Genomic DNA, 17,016 nt, shown 5'->3' on the forward strand with positions numbered 1-17,016 from the left:
CTTAATTAAGGTATGGAAAGAAAAAAAAAACAATATCCCACAGACCCCACAGTCTACTTCTACGACACGTACGGGAAGAAAGGAAATGGTGGAATTTATAACACATTGCCGAACGGGGAAAAGGTCGCCTTTATACTACGAGTGTACATTATAAGAAATGTCTGGTAGCTCGTCCTAAGTGGCGCAGTCTGGTGCAGGATAGAGTACGCGGTTTCGATTAGCAGCGAAAGGTCGACCTCTACGCGGACCGTGACCAACTGCGAACATGCCAGCCTGCTACCATTCATTACCAGTACGTGACTGGTTTCATTACGTTCCCCTTGTCGTGTGCCGGGGTTTACTTTACTTCGAAGATCGGCTACGTGACGTGAGGCATCTTCGGGCGCACGAAGGACCGGAGGGGTTAGCTAGGAGTCTAAGTAGTCGCCATGATCGAAATCGTCCGACAGGACCATCATCATCACACTACATCAAAACGTATATATGACAATTGAGTCTGTGTAAATAAATTGAAAGTGAGAATAGTATACTAAATACTATGTGAGTATGATAATATCGCTGGCGTATATATGTTATCGCACAAAAGGGCCGTAGCAATAACGGCGATATGACGGTATTAATACGCATATGCGGTTAACGGTCTCTGATACAATTACAAACAATAAACTCTCGTACAATTGGACATATTTCATACAGTGAGTATATAATGGCGCTTTGTAACGCCAGTATTAGACGCTAGTCCCACCAGAAGCGAGTAAGCGATGAGCTATCGACTATAGAAACGAACAAAAGATAATCCCTCCCGTGTAATTAATAGTTATTTGTTATACAAGGGGGCAAAGTTGTATTTTAACGCCGAGTGTGGAATTGAAAAACGAGCAAGTGAAAGGATTCTATAGTTGAACCACGAGCGAAGCGAGTGGTTCGAGAATAGAATCCTGAACTTGCGAGTTTTATAAAACACGAGAAGTAAAATACATTTGCACCCGAGTGTAACACAAAACTTTTCCCCTCACTATAGCGAGGAAACTACAACTGCTTCCAGTAGTTCCTCAGTTGGTAAATCATCTTTATTACTAGATTCACCTACTCTCATCAATTTTAAAGCAGTTAATTTGACTTTATTCAAGGTCAAATTACTTTACCCAATAGTGGATAAAATGCGTTTTTACCCGCTGGTATTAGAGGACAAAACACGTGTTTCCGAGCTAGTGAGGGGAAAAAGAATGAGCGGCTCGCGCTCGCGGTGATGAACATTGAACTATACAATACTAGCTTTTGCCCGCGGCTATGCTCGCATTAAATTCGAAAATTGCGCAATGCAGCGGGGTTAGAAAGAGACAAAAAGTAGCCTAGGTCACTCTTCCATCCCTTCAATTATCTCCACTTAAACATCAGTTCGTCGGTCCATTTTGCGGTGAAACTGACAAACAAACGACTCCCACACTTTCCCATTTATAACAAATATTGGATCATCGCGTCTCTTTTATTTACACGGGAGCGACTATCTTTTGTTCGTTTCTATCGGCGATGGCTCATCGGTTACTCGCTTTCGGTGGGACTAGTGTATTAGACTAGGAGTAGTGGCACGCTCGGATAACGCCGGCTCCATTTATAACAATGCTTTGACGTGAAATGTGAGCTGGAATCGAGTAATGATGATATTCTGCTCATGTGAGCCAAAACTTAGGGTTAGATAGGGTAGAATAATAGCTAACAGTGACATTTGGTATTAAGATTTACATTTAAAACTGCTCTCCATAACTTCCATAAGTCAAATGAAAAAAACTGTCATGTTGTGCCAAAAGCGTTCCGGAGAGCGGGCATTTTTTCGAATACTTTTACGGGTCATTAGTAATAAGCTCTTTATACTCTTTATATATCATAGTATAGCTTATAAGAAATATTAAGCGCTTAGGTTTGTACAATTTATGCAAATATAGAGACAATATCTGGGCAACCGAGCTTCGCTCGGTTCTGTTTCGTATCCTTGACATGTGTCGCCATCTAGTTCAAAAATGAATAGTACCTACATCGAGCGAAAGAATTCTCAGCCTTAACAACACAACTACTCCACACGAGATGGCGCGCATTTCGCCACAAAAACTCAAATAGTGTATTTTCTATTCGTTTTAGCCTTGACCTGTGTCGCCATCTAGTGTTTGCAATAAATAGTACTTACATCGACCGAAAGAATTCTGTCTTAACAGTACAACTACTGCACACGAGATGGCGCGCGAAGAAAAACGCATGAAAACTCGAAAATTCGCGTTTTCCGGGACCTAAGGATAAGTTAGACCGATTTTTCACCCCCAAAAACCCCCACATAACAAATTTCTGCGAAATCGTTAGAGCGGTTTCCGAGATCGTCAGTGTAAATAAATATATATATATAAATAAATAAATAAAGAAATAAATAAATAAATAAATATACAAGAATTGCTCGTTTAAAAGTATAAGATTAAAGAATTAATGTCTATATATTTTTTGGCACAATGGTATGATTGAAAGAAACATTAATTTAATTTCATTAGGGCCACTTGCACCCACTAAAATGGAGGGTTAATCCACCATTTTATATGGAATTTGGCAGATGACAGCTCACTACCCCTGAGTTCAGTGGTTGGTGCAAGTGGGCCTTACATGTTTAAAAAAGCTGAGTTCCGAGTTACCGACATAACCAGTATACCCATTATGTAACATGGGCTATATGCAGTAAATACATTCCCAATACACAACAATCCCAAATAAAAGCATACATGTATTAGCACACGACTGCGCAAAAAACGTTGACAGGCGTCCACCTGTATATTCGTCAACTTTTTTCAGCGACTACTTTTGGCTCCCTAGCCAAACCTAACCTAAATCGCTAAAATATCCGCAGTGACGCAGCGTACGTACGGACCGGCAAGCCGTCCGTAGTAATTGGAAAGGTGGACAGATATTTCAGAATCCAATTTTAAAGCCAGCTTGGGCGATAGGCGAGTTGAGGTAGGTCAGGTCACGCACAGCACCGACTAAACTAAGGGAAGTTTACAAATATTCTAGTCACAATTTTTAATGTATAACAGAGGAAAACAGCCACATAGAAATGTAGCAAGCCTACACTGTACATGGAGCTATTTAATTCATAAATACAAATATTCATTAATATTAATAATAATCGTTAGGAATAACAAACGATACGTCCTTAATCTTATTAGTATCATCACCACAAATATCAATACTGATGTCAATTTGTCAAACGTGATCAAACAAACCTATCATTAAGTTGTGTCTTACGTCATTTCAGCAATACTCTCATTTCAGCTCATAAAGTCTTCGTTTTTATAACCAGTTGTTTTTATTACTATATAACTTAATTTTTAAAGACTGATAAACAACTACTTTCAAAGCGCTTCCCGTACCGTTCCGTCATTTTCTCTCCATTCTTGTTTCTTTTTTTATGAAATAGGCAGCAAACGAGAAGACGAGCCGCCTTATGGGAAGCAGTTATCGCCGCTCATGGACATAAGCAACATCAGGGGAGCCACTTATGCGTTGCCGACCTTTGAGAACCCTAAATACCTGCTTCTTGAAGAACCCCATATCATAGCGCAAGGGAAACACCTCAGAAGGTAAGGTTTGTTAGATGAGTTCAACTGCAACGCTCGTATATTACAACTGCACGCCTTAGTCTGTTCTGTATTATTGAATACTAAGCTTTAGTTTAATGCAATTGGTGTAAATAAAATTAGACAGCGCAAGGTTCCCTCCATCCACGATCTATGCAATGTAACTCCGAAAACCCAAGGCAACACCGGTAAGATAGTATATCTACCAGTCTCACCGTTAATTACCCAGTATAGTTTTAAAGTAAACGACTCAGGACTTGTCTTTGTCTCTGCAGGGTCCTTTGATGGCTATTTCCATTTAAAATCTAGAAAACATCTGCAGCTCAGCCGGCCTAGCCGAAATGACAATCCTTGACGCTACGTGGCATTTCTGCGACGCGAAACGAAAACGAAACGCCGCGAAAGGTAGTCTGGCTCTGTCGCGCCAATACGCAAGAGCGATAGAGATATATATCTACGAGCGCTTCGTGAGCGTTTGTGCCATTCGGCTACGTACCCAGAAGAGCTATAGAGATAGCGTATCGTGGCTAGATGCGCTTACGAACAAAATATGACGTTGGCTAGGTACCCAGGGTAGTAAAGCGGGTGGGCATTCAAAGGCAAAGTAGAAGCTTTTTATCTGTGAACCAGGTAAAGCTAGTAATTTGTACGTAGTTGATACAATTGTGTTATGTACAAGCATTGCATTGGGTTGGTCTTATCATTCAATTTACCTACGTAATTCCTAATTCACGTAGCATATCTGTATCTGGGGCCTTATAAAAGGTTAAGTATGTAAATTTACCTTACATTTAAAACATCTCGACGGGTTAAGTCGTAAAAAGGAGCTTAATCCCAATTCAGGGGTTCTACTTGCAATTCATCTATAAGGTTATACTATAGGATGTTATATTTTCCAACCGACCGAAACCAGATTAAAACTGTTGAATACGAAATTAAAATTACACAGACAAAAATGTTCATTTGGCTTTGTTCTTGAAAGGTTGGAAAAACTCAATAACTTCAAAGGCGTTAATTTTAATTACTTATCTTTTCAGGCACTTCTCACCCACTGGTCAATTTTTTTATGGAGGTTTTTCTAATCTCTTTAGTAATTTGCCTAACTCCTCTGATAAAGAAATAATTGTTTTTAGATGTCAGTAGGTCTGACGAGGGCAACATTATTAAATAAAGCGCAGAAATAGTGCTTAGCTGCGATGAATGATTACTCAAATATGAAAAGGAGACGGAGACAAAAGGAAGCCTCCATCGCAAAGTAATGAACGTCATCAAAGAGAAAGGAGTAGTGTTTGTGTGACGTCGCATAAGACTCGTCATCCATCACGGCCGGGGTGCAAATAAGAAACAAGTACAAATCCGAACACGCGGCCGCGTATTTTCATTTCTTTAAGCGTCCGACGTTCAGGCAAACCAGTGAAACTGCTTGGTAAAACTAAGATGAATACTTTTATACTGGTCCGTGTCATGTCTCACTTGGTAAGCGTTTTGTGGTAATTCACAAGCACGTACTGAGGGAAAGAAAGCGGGAAAGTGAGGTGGGTGTCTCGGGTAATAATATAATAAATAATAATAAAATTCTTTATTCAAATATAACACAACTAACAGTTACATTATTGGTAGATAGGTATCAACAACTGTCCGATTTACATAAACAGTAAAACTAATTAGTTGCAAGTTATAGGTACATAATGCGAAGAATGAGTCCATTACTTCCCGTACTAGTTAAAAACTGTATCACGGTGAAGTAAGATTCGTCACCCGTAAACAAAATATCACCAGATGCATAAAATGTTTGTTCGCAGTTAGCAACAATTCTTCAATAACATTTGAACCTTACGTACATTATTTTAAGATACAACAAATAATATCAGGTGGTGGCATATTTGCGTAATTTCAAGCAAATGCACACCTGGTTACTAAGAGATAACTTAAACGTAAACACATAGAGTACGCAAACAATACAGATGCATTTAATATTATATTGCCCTAAAATGCTAACTATAATTAAATGGTTTATAAGAGATAGTTAAGTTGAAAATGGTGTAGTATGTATAGGGATGTGTGTATGTGTGTATTTGTGTGTGTATGTGTATAGATAGATAAGTATTTTTTCGTTTTGCCATTTATTTTAATAAATTCTCAGTATCTACGTAGTTAAGGGTATTCAAAAATATGTCTAACCGTCTTTTACACAGATATATATTTAGATTACGTAAGTTTATGTATTTACTTATTGTGTTATATAATTTGGGACCAAGATTATGTGGAAACTTTCGCGAAAACGCAGTCTTAGATGGAGGAATATTATAAACGATGTCAGATCTGCGTCGTGTAACATTATGGTCGGGAGGGTGTTTATGTTGAGCCAAGATCAAGCCTTTAATAAATGATTGTCTTACAGTTAATACAGACGTGTCTTTATAAATGGATTGTGTAGGATATCGGAATGGTTTAAACATCATAACTTTGAGAACAGCACGCTGAGCGCGCTCAAGCGTAATTAATGTAGTTTTTGCAGCACCTCCCCATGCCGTGATGCAGTAAGTTGCAATTGATTGACAGAGTGCAAAGTATATAGTGGTTAGCAACTTAGCACCACAAACATGTCGGAGGTTCTTAAATATATATATAAGCTTCCGAACTCTACTTGTTACATTCGAGATATGTTTTTTCCAATTCAAATTTTTATCCAACTCAACGCCTAAGTATTTTATAGAATCAACACTATGGATAACACCGCATGTGCATGCAATTTCCTGCGAACACGAATGAGCTTTGATTGTTATCGTATCAGGCATAGGCTGAGTGTTTTTACGGATGCTAAATGTGATGTATTTCGTTTTAGAAGAATTTAAGGTAAGAAGATTGAAGTCAAGCCACTTGATTACTTGATTAAAACCTATTTGCGCAGTTTCTGCCAACTTAGACCAAGTATTATCCTGAAAAACGAGGGCTGTATCGTCAGCAAATGTTATAATTTGTCCATTTAGTAGTGAAAGTTGACAGAGCTCATTAGTAGTGAGGAGTTGAAGAGGAACACCGCGTACGCCTATGCTCTCGAGCCTCTTGAGGAGGATGGGGACAGAGACTGTATCAAAGGCCTTTTTTATATCAAGAAATATTCCTAACACCTTTTTGCTTTGGTCCAGTTGGTCAACTATGAGTGAAGTTAAGCTTTTAACAGTATCACTAGTCGATTTACGTTCTCTGAAACCAAACTGATTAGCCGATAGTATATTATTTTTGTCCAAATATGATCTAAGTCTCTTATTAATAAGTTTCTCTAAGATTTTAGAAAGTGTAGGCAACAAAGAAATTGGTCTATAATTGACTATACAGTCTCTGTCCCCAGATTTGAACACTGGAATGACCACAGATTTCTTCAAAGCGTATGGAAACGTTCCTTCTTGAAAGCAGCGATTAAAGATGGCTGCCAATGGCTTGCTTAGTATGGAAGCACTCATTTTTAGGAAGGTTGTAGTAATTCCATCCCAACCGGTAGCTGAACTCGAATTTAAAGTGCAGATAATTCGTTCAATTTCTCGATCCTCTGTTGGTGTCAGAAACATGGAATTTGAATTTAAATTTAGCATGTTGATTGTATTGGCTCTTTGATGTTCGGATAATTGTGATTTGTCAAGAATCTCATTTGCTAGTGTTTTACCAATGTTAGTAAAATATTGATTGATATAATTTACCGACTCAATAGGGCTAGGTTTCAGATTTAAGAGGTTTGTAGTTGTATCTTTATTATCCATGTTGCAAATGTTCTTGATCAATTCCCATTGTTTTTTAACGTTACGTGAATTTGTTTTAATTTGATGCCTTTGATACGCCCTTTTTAGATTATTAAGAAGGTTATTACATGTATTACGATACCTACGATATGTTATTTTTAAAATTATATTATCAGGGTCTCTTTTTGATTTTAAATGTAAATTGTCTCTGTTTTTCATACACCTTAATAGCCCTGGAGTAATCCATGGCTTGATATTGTGTTTTCTTCGAGAAATTGTTATATATTGAGTATATTTATCTAAAATGTTAGTTAAATGAGAAATAAAAGTGTTAGTCGCATCATTACTATTCTTGTTATATAACAATTCCTCCCAGTTCGTTAACTCAAGTTCACTTATTGCAGTTTCATAATCAATTTTCTTTATTTTACGTGATTTATTGACATTTTGGTGCTGACGGTTTGACAGAGAGGTCATTACACATGAGTGATCAGTAGTGGCAGTATCACATACGATAGTTATTATAGGGAGTTTAGTTTTGACAAGACAGTGATCGAGGCATGTGTTAAGCCTAGTTGGCAGGGTGTGGGCCGGTAAAATACCATTACTTGCAAGCATGTCTAAATAATCCGATGCATAATTATCCTGTTTCCCTTCAGATATATCGATATTAATGTCCCCCGTTATGATTATGTTTTTAAATTGTTTTAGTTTACTCAATATTTCATCTAATCCGTTAATAAAAGTATCTAAGTTTCTAAAAGAAGGTGGTCTATAAATAGAAATAATTGCATACTCTAAGCCCAGCGTAGTTACTAAGCAATTAGCATCAATACTTTCAGTAGGTTCAGTAGTTTTGAACAACATATGATCTCTCAAGTATATGACAACACCGTCATTTTGATTGTAATTTCGACTAGTAGCAAAATACTGATAGTTATTTAATTTTGGTAAAACAGTGTTATTATTTAGCCAACATTCTGTGAGGACTATAACTTCGTAGTCAATATTTAGCCTAGTAAGGAGTACTTGAAGGTCACTAAAATTCCGGTTAATGCTTCTTATATTTAATGTGAAAATCTTCAAAGAATCGGCAGAATTACCCAAGACACTTTTGCATTGCTCTGGGACAGTCAGTGCCACTGACTGCCCAATATTGACACTACTGTCAATATCGCTAGAAATTTTTTCAACGTCACACATGATCAAAGTACATATACAAGTAATATGTAAGTAAGTATTGGTGGCGCAGGAGCAGACTTGGCCCAGAAAACAATGCAAGAGGAGTGTGTAAATGGCAAAACAAGGATAAGAGTGTGTGAGTGAAGTTGTGTATTGTGTGTAGTGTTAGTGATTTTAGAATTTGACATTGTGTTTTGTGTGAGTAATACTAGTAGAAAAAGATGAATAGTAGCTAAGGGGAATAACCTAGGATATATGTTATTCAGGAAAAATAGTCACATTTCACTAGCATTCGAAGCCTCTTCCTCCTCTTCGCCAGAAGAATCGTCGCGAGGTGCAGGAACTTGATCACCATCGAACGCCGATTCTTCGGTATCATCCGGTTTCTTCAGAGCTTCGACTTGCAGAGCAGACTTAATCTGAATCGGAGGTGTCCCGTCGGCATACTTAACAAATACGCGTCCCATTGAAGTCCAGCAGTGTTTGTAGCCGTGGTATTTACGCAGCTCTCGTGCAAGAAAATGTAATTTGCGGCCAGTCGGCGTCAGTGATTCGCTTATGTATATAGGAGTTTTCTTACCCGGGAGATTGAGGCACACAGTATTAAACTTATCTTCTTTGTGAGTTTTATTGTAAGACTTCATTGCTCTCAAGACTGAGGAATGAAATGAAGGTAGATTGCCAATCTATTTCAATCAAGATAATGTTTTCTCATAGACACGTATCCTCAATTGACGGGTTATACATCAAATCGAACGTATCGTGTGAACTTTTAGAAAGTGATCGTGGAAAATGGGTAACCTGAGGAAGCATTATTTATTGTTGTAGTTCCAAGAAAAACATGAACAATGGATATCGAGAGTAATGTATACGTACGTACCTATATCTAAACTAAACGTACAAGTAAACGTATGTATGTACCAAGACTATACGGAATATCTCCGAGCAATTCAATTCAATCGGTAAGTCCGTGCTTTGATTTACCTATATGCAAGGACCGATTCAAACTCAAAATGAACTAAGTGTTTTGTTATTTTAGTTTAGTACAAGTACCTACGCTCAAGTACATTGTAAAGAAGATTCATAAAGGTTTAAGGTTGATTTTTAACATTCTGTTCTCGTGCTAGTTGAACTCATACATAACGTATATTTACGTCCAGTACATACTCGTAAATCCTCGCCTAATGGAACGCTATGGATATTAAAACAAACTTAGAAAAATGCTTATAAAGTCATATACCATGTTCATGTTCTCATTACCATCACAGCTTGTTAGTTTCCGCCTAAAATTATGCTCACACGCTAGTTGAACTTTCATGTTACGAACTAGCAGTTCGTAAATCCAAGTCCAATGGAGCGCTTTTGAATTTTATGAGAATACATTAACCTAGAAAAATTTGGCTCAGCCCGCAAACCTGCAGAATTTGCATCAATAATGGAACAAAGCACAGAATATTCAACGGTTGATTTGAACTTCAAATGAAGTCGGACTTTTGTGCCCCTCATTCATATTTGCTGGGTTTAAACGGATAACGGAAACAAATTGGTCATTTAAAGAGTGTTGTTTACATTGTCTATTTAAGGCCTGTAAAATATTACACATATGTAGAATAGAATAGAATAGAATAAACAACAAGACAAAATACACATAATAACAACAAGACAGAAAGGAATGAAGTGCCACGAAATGGCCGCATCTCAGCGTGTTGCGATGAGACCATCAAGTGAGAAATACATCATATCCAGACATCGTTATTTTCCTAACAATTTAGCTGCAGCATGAGTTTATACGAACATTCTCTTGATAAATGATCATTGATCAATTAAGGTTCATATGACTGTTACTAATCCTAATTAACTATTCCAGCTAAATTCTGACATACATAATTATGCCTTTAAAACGACAGTGCTTCACCAAAATTACTAGATAATGTAAGATAATATCGTAAGGGGTATTAAATGTAAGGTGCATCTCAAAATATGAGTTTATAAAAGCACTTAGGATAATGATTGATGCAAGACTGTGTTGTGTGTTTATTTAAAGCCTCTAAGATCAATACTTGCACTCATTTTCAACATCAAAAGATTGCCTAATATCCGCTTTGTAATTGGGCCTGAGAAATAAATTGAATCATGTCATGTGTGCAAAACGTAGAGGGCTAAAACAAAGTCAAATTGTAGAGTATACAGGTATGCGTACTCTCTCTTTTTCAATCTTTTCCATTATTCGGTTACTTCATATTTAACATTAAAAAAAACAAGCTATTTGGACACTTTGACACAAATTATAAGAACTGATAAAAATATTTCAAAATCACAAGTTTATTATGAGGTTACGTTCTAAGCGACTGCTTGGTACTTCCCGTTTTTTTTGCATACTACTTATAGCTTAGCATATTGGTAGTATTGGTACTAAGGTAACACTAGAATAAAAATGCAAAAAAAAAATTGCCGGGATAAATAAAAAATAAATGACCAAAGTCGCTGCAATGGCAGTCATTCGAGATGACCTTAATTAAGTAGTTAAAAGAGACGAGCAATCGCCACATCCAAGGTTTAAACGTTGTACGTGAAATTGTGAATATTCTAATAATGAAACAAGTTACTGTCTGTGGTCCTTATACTGTGTGGCCTTTAGATCAATCGGCTTCACATGAAATGAGGAAATTCCATGTACTTTAATGTTTTTTTTTTTACAAACCAAATATTTACATGCGTGGATTGTTTGATGTTTCCATTTGAAAGAAGTGATGCCTACAATTTTCAAACCTTCCAAAACTCGACTTAAATGAAAAAAAAATGCTTATTGCCATTTACAATTTGTGGAGAGCCTCCAGGTTTTGTTATTACTTTATTGGTACCAGTATCAAAGTAATGGAATTCAATGAAAATAATTGAGAAATCTTCAAACTAAAATGGCCAGACACTCTGACTTCAGCTGTCAGTCCAGTCCAGTTCACCAAGTAGTAGGCGTTATCAAATCTATCTTTTAGCAAAGATTTTAGGCCAATTTTGTTTTTAGTTTCACAGTTCGAAAAAGAAAAGAAAGTGATTTGTAAATAATGTAAATATATACTTCATAAATCCCACTTAAGATTAACAACTTCAGAGCGCTCAAAGGAAAGAAGTATACATACTGCAAAATACACAATAGAAACACTGAAGAATAGAGATCACAATAGATAAAGCAACATAAAGCTAGAAATAAACAAAGCTTTTTCATGAAGCTTGGAAAAATCCAATTCCGCCTCAGCTATAGCCACAGTGGCTTGAAACAGTTGAAACAATGTCAGGAGTTATACTGCAATAGGTTTTGAAGTGAAATAATGGGAGTCGAACCTAGAGAATGCCACTTTTCACTGTATGCGAGACGTTGCTGGCTCCTCTCCGTTATTCGTTTGATGGCTATCAAACAGCACGAAAATGTTGGACGAAGTAGTTATATTTTTTCTGGCTAGACTAGAGCGCGATCATATCTTTTAGTTTCCCGCTATCCCAGTGTTACTAGACTAGAGTTATATCAATTGGTTCCATGCATCTAAAACTCAATTCCAACAAATCTCATTGTTCCAGGTTTCGAGATCATAAATGCATTACGCATACCAATCAATAAGCCTAGCACATGATTGCCGCGAGAGTATGTCGCCAAGAGATAGATCACACGTCTTCTTCTAACTGTATTAATGACATAAGGACGAGTAGTCTATTTCGCGGCGACATACCTACTCTCGCGGTAATCATGTGCTAGGCTTACAGGTGCAGGGATGAACATGGGACGGTTAGGTTATGTGAGACTGGGACTCCCAAGGCTAAGGAGTCAAAGCGTCTCCTTGCTATAGAACGAGGTCCCGTAATCGCCGAAGTACTTTTCCGCAACCCCGTTCGAGAACACACCTACACGAACTTGAATGACCATTCGACTCAAGCTGCAACGCCTTAGGAATACTCGGCCTGCACTTCTGTAAGGCGGCAACCGCAGCATTAAATTCAAGTTAGTGCGCTCTAAATCTCAGTAAATAATAGCGAGTACATTTGGGTCACACTACAGGTCACAGGAACACAAAGGTAAGTCGGAGTAGGCACAAACTCCGACGGTGAGCTACCCTCGGCAAACTTTCGTATGTTACAACTTCTTACAATGACATGCTCGCCGCTTAACACAGACATGTAAACGGTAAGATGTCGCAAATGTAAGTACTATCAGCTGCAAAAGTGGAGGGCGAATTTATCAATTAATTCATTCATAATTTCTCCATGCACTTTTGCAGCTGATAGTACCTACACGTGAAAACATTTAGTTGTTCAATAATGACATGTTTCTGAATGAAAAATGGCCCTGTTCTGAATGAAGTCCTAAATAATACAACAAACTCACAATGATTTTTTTTCGATACATGCAATGTATTTTATTTTTCATACTTGTCTGTGCCCGTTGAACATTCGATAACAATGTCGTTATTTCTCTGCTTCACCTACTTTACAGACTGTATTTTCCTTTGTGAAAATCACAAAAAGCGATTGAAGGCATGTGTATTTTAAGGAAGAGATGTAATGCTATTTCACGTCATTGTTAGCAAAGCCCAGATATTGTAAGAGGCAACGAAGGTTATAATTAACCTTTAATAAGTAATTAAGACAACAATGAATTTAATGACATCATCAATAGTATGTAGTAGATAAGTATCGGAATACCATCCTACCGACTGCGCCATGTAGAATATGTATTAAGCCGGAGGAATAAATGACAGACGAAAGCTGGTTCTAAGACTGGATCTTTATTCATCTACCCACACATATCAAAGTATACGAATATAAATATGACAAGTAAGTATAACAAGTCTAATTACCCAATTCAAAAACCGCATCAATAAAGTAGGCAGCAAAAGATGGGGATCAAAATAGTACCTAAATAGATAATTAGACTTGTTTCTTTTAACATTTAAATGAGTAAAAATGAGATGATGCCTAATGTCTACTAATTACTGAACCACAGATAAATACGAATCAATTGCATTTTAAATATTGCAAAAGAAAATAAATTGTACATTTTTCGATATTAAAACTTCAAATATTTTTCCGATGAGCTACCCTCACCCCTGCTCCAATCGATTCTACACTACACTAGTCGTCAAGCAAATATACATGCTCTTATGCCTCTTATTCTCTAGGACCTCTAGGATGTGTCATGTGCAGACTGCCGTAAATACTAGAAGACGCGTCGTCTTCGTTTCATATTGCTCCCCTCTTTCAAGCTTCACCTAAGGATACCTAAATAAGTTAAGTTATAGATATCTATAGATCCTGTCATTTAAGATGAAGCGCAAATGTACTATCAGCTGCGAAAGTGCACGGCGAATTTATCAATGAATTCATTCATAATTTCTCCATGCACTTTTGCAGCTGATAGTACCTAACTTTTAATGTCAATAATAGGTTATTTTAAAGGCAATTAATTTGATCATTCCTCCGAGTGTGGACATTTGGATAAATATTTGGTAAAATATTATCCGCGGATTCTTTGTAATAACGTTCTGTCGAAACAAATCAAATAGTAATGAGACTGCTAAAATCCCCGGTGGATTAGTTACAAGGCAACTTCCGTTCATCACGCGCCTTGTTAAATTAATTACATCACCATTTTAGGGTACACATTTTCGTAGTTCAGTTACTATGGAAAATACCAAACATTAGCAGATTTCGGCACGAGCAATAGTACAAAGGTACACCTAGCACACATACACCCTGTGGCCTATTTGCTGAATAAATGATTTGTAATTTGTACACCTTGCCAAAATATAAATGTTATACAGATAAAAATACATCATTATTATTTTCAAACTAATGTAAAAATACTAGTGCTTGGTGCACGGTGCACCCCAGACGCATTACCATTAGGTACGCAACGAAACACGACAAACACATCAACGCAGTAGGTATTAATTACCCCATAAGACAAGTCCAAAAATCTTGTATACACTTATGCTTGGCCCCCTTAAAGCTCGGCCACACATGTGCGTTTTGATAGCGTAGGCGGAGCGGTAGCGGAGCGTCAGCGGAGCGCAACGATAGCGGTGCGCCGGACGAACGCTGGCGTTGCGCCCAGCGGACGCCGGCGGGAACTAACGAGCGCGGATTGCGAGCGGAATGCGGAATGTTCCGCCGGCGCACCGCTAACTATCATTGCGCTCCCGCTGACGCTACGCTTTCAAAACGCTTTATGTGTGGCGGAGGCTTTAAGGGATTGATTTTCAATTTAGGCGTCGCGTTGCCACTAGCCCCTAATGTTCAATTTATTCAGGTAATTACAATAATAAGTTTACAAAGTACAAACATCAGTGGGGTCGTCACAGAGAACCTCCTATAGAGTGGCAAATTTGTATATTTTGTTCGCGATACGAGTCACCAGTGTTTGGGGTGCGAGGAGCGGGCGGGGAATGTGTTAAGCGCGCTGTGATTGGCCGTTTCAAGGACGGCGGGCAGTCGCGCCAGATGAAAAGGGACAGAAGTATGACTGTCCCTCTACTGACGCGTAAGTGGCCAATGTAAGTTGACCTATGCCGGCTCTGAATAAATTATAAATATGACTTATTTGTGGAATGTAATGCCGTCTGTTTTTAAATTTGAGCTTCTTGTTACCTTTCCACACCATTTCACACTACAGGTGGACATCTTTAAGGCATCAAAATACCCTTTTCCAATTTTTTAGTGCGAAAAACACGCGCTGCTTTCGGGTCTGTTACTTGGTCGATACTGATCGGGCACGGCGAGCGCCCGCGCTTATATCAGTGCAAATACTAGGAAGGCTGGCGACCGCGAGTCGTCTTGTAATGGATGTCTATAGGGGTTGGTCTGTGGGGGTCGTAAAAAGTAGGCATAACCGTCGCGCGTTCCAACTTGGAAAATCACTGCATTAGGAGCTAATTTCCGGGAGAAAATGGTATTTGATTTAGGATATAAAGTACGTTGTCGCATGGTAAACATAAAAAAATTGCCAATGCCGTCTCTGATTCACAATGGGGATCAACAATGGCGTCATGAAGACTAAATACAGTGTGATATATCCCGTATAGTCTTTTTAAATACATATCTAGAGCTTTTATAACGGCATGAGCCGCATGAGAGAAGAGATGACAAAGCGTTGGCAGTACCCGCGAGTTTTCTGGCTCGCGACTTTGTTATGTCTGGGCACCTACAGTAAAATACCGCTTATGCAAATTGATGCTCTTTAGAGAATACTATAGCACCCGAGTCTGTACTGAATACTCGCTGTCGCAATAGTTCGTAGTTTCCCTCTGATATATTGGATCGGCTAAGACGACGAGTAGGAAAACGGTTCCTTTGTCAAGGCGTGAGCATGTTCAGGCATAATACAGCATCTTGTTATTCTTGTTCATTCCGATATATATTTGTGACTGTTTAGAGTACTCGAGTGAGCTGTCAATTACCTTTGATAAGTTTTTTAAGCTTCTTGCAGAAGAACTGAAGACCCCTATAGCCGTGTAACAATATCTTTCGGCGGATGAAACGGTATTATATTTAAATGTAATTCAAAACCACTTGGTCTACTTACTGAAAGAAATCTCATTAAGTGATTGTTAACGAAACAGTGTCAAGTAGCCCGGCTATAAAAACTCGGAGTGCCCCAGGTAAAATTTTGGAGCCGTTGTTTTTCATTTGTATCCAAACGACTGTTAAACCAATTTGCAATTGATTTATATCTAATTTTCAGAAACAAAACGAAGCAGTTATAGCCCTTGGAAGGAAGTGCAGGAATGTTTCACAGCAAAAAATCTAAATGGTACCCACATTAGGTGCCCGGTATTTCGGCACTTGCCAACTCGAAACACGAAGCGGAGCGGATGACACAGTCCATTAAATCCAGCAGTAATACTGCTGAACGCCGGATTATATGCGTGGGATATGATATAAAACTTTCTCGGGTACCGGATCAGTGTGCGTAGCCGAATGCACAAACGCTCACGAAACGCTCACGATAATATCTCTTTCGTAGCTATCTATCTTTATCGCTCTTGCGTATTGGCGCGACAGAGCCAGACTAAGTTTCTGCGGCGTTTCGCATCGCAGAAATGCCATTCGGCTACGGGGCCAGAACACGATGTTTGCTAAGAATTAATTTAGTACGGCACCTGGGCTATCTGGTTGGCCGGCATCGCTTCCTGGTCTGTCGCGAACTGGGGCGGCGGCGGCAGCACCGGCGGCAGGGCGCGCGGGTTTGAGCGGAGCCCGCCCGACCCTGCGGCCGCGCGCCCCTGCATGGGGCGCTACCGACGCGCCACTCCGCTGCACCCACGCTCAGCTTAGCACATCACACTAACACTCACACACAACACTTTGGACTGTTTGGTGTTGACGAGTCGATCAAATAGCTTTTTAGGAAGGGACCTGTAAAGAAGTGGATTGTGACGGTGTGGTCGCGCGGCGCCCAGCTTAACGAGCAAATACTAAAAACGGGGTTTAAATTA

At 38.7% G+C, this 17,016-nt stretch overlaps 1 protein-coding gene across 7 annotated transcripts in view; it reads right to left on the reverse strand.

Moving 5' to 3' along the window:
• The window catches only part of LOC125230066 (transmembrane protein 47), a 56,520-nt gene that overhangs the window by 25,878 nt on the left and 13,626 nt on the right, over positions 1-17,016 (reverse strand). For 4 of the 7 annotated variants that reach the window (XM_048135065.1, XM_048135064.1, XM_048135063.1 and 1 more), the window contains exon 2: positions 16,681-16,936. The exons of the other annotated variants lie outside the window; for them this stretch is intronic. In XM_048135065.1, the coding sequence (XP_047991022.1) occupies positions 16,681-16,809 (129 nt within the window). In that variant the 5' untranslated portion in view covers positions 16,810-16,936. The remainder of the gene's footprint in view (positions 1-16,680; positions 16,937-17,016) is intronic. 7 annotated transcript variants of the gene reach the window in all.

The sequence above is a fragment of the Leguminivora glycinivorella genome, chromosome 10, assembly GCF_023078275.1.
Source record: "Leguminivora glycinivorella isolate SPB_JAAS2020 chromosome 10, LegGlyc_1.1, whole genome shotgun sequence".
In the NCBI taxonomy this organism is placed as follows: domain Eukaryota; kingdom Metazoa; phylum Arthropoda; class Insecta; order Lepidoptera; family Tortricidae; genus Leguminivora; species Leguminivora glycinivorella.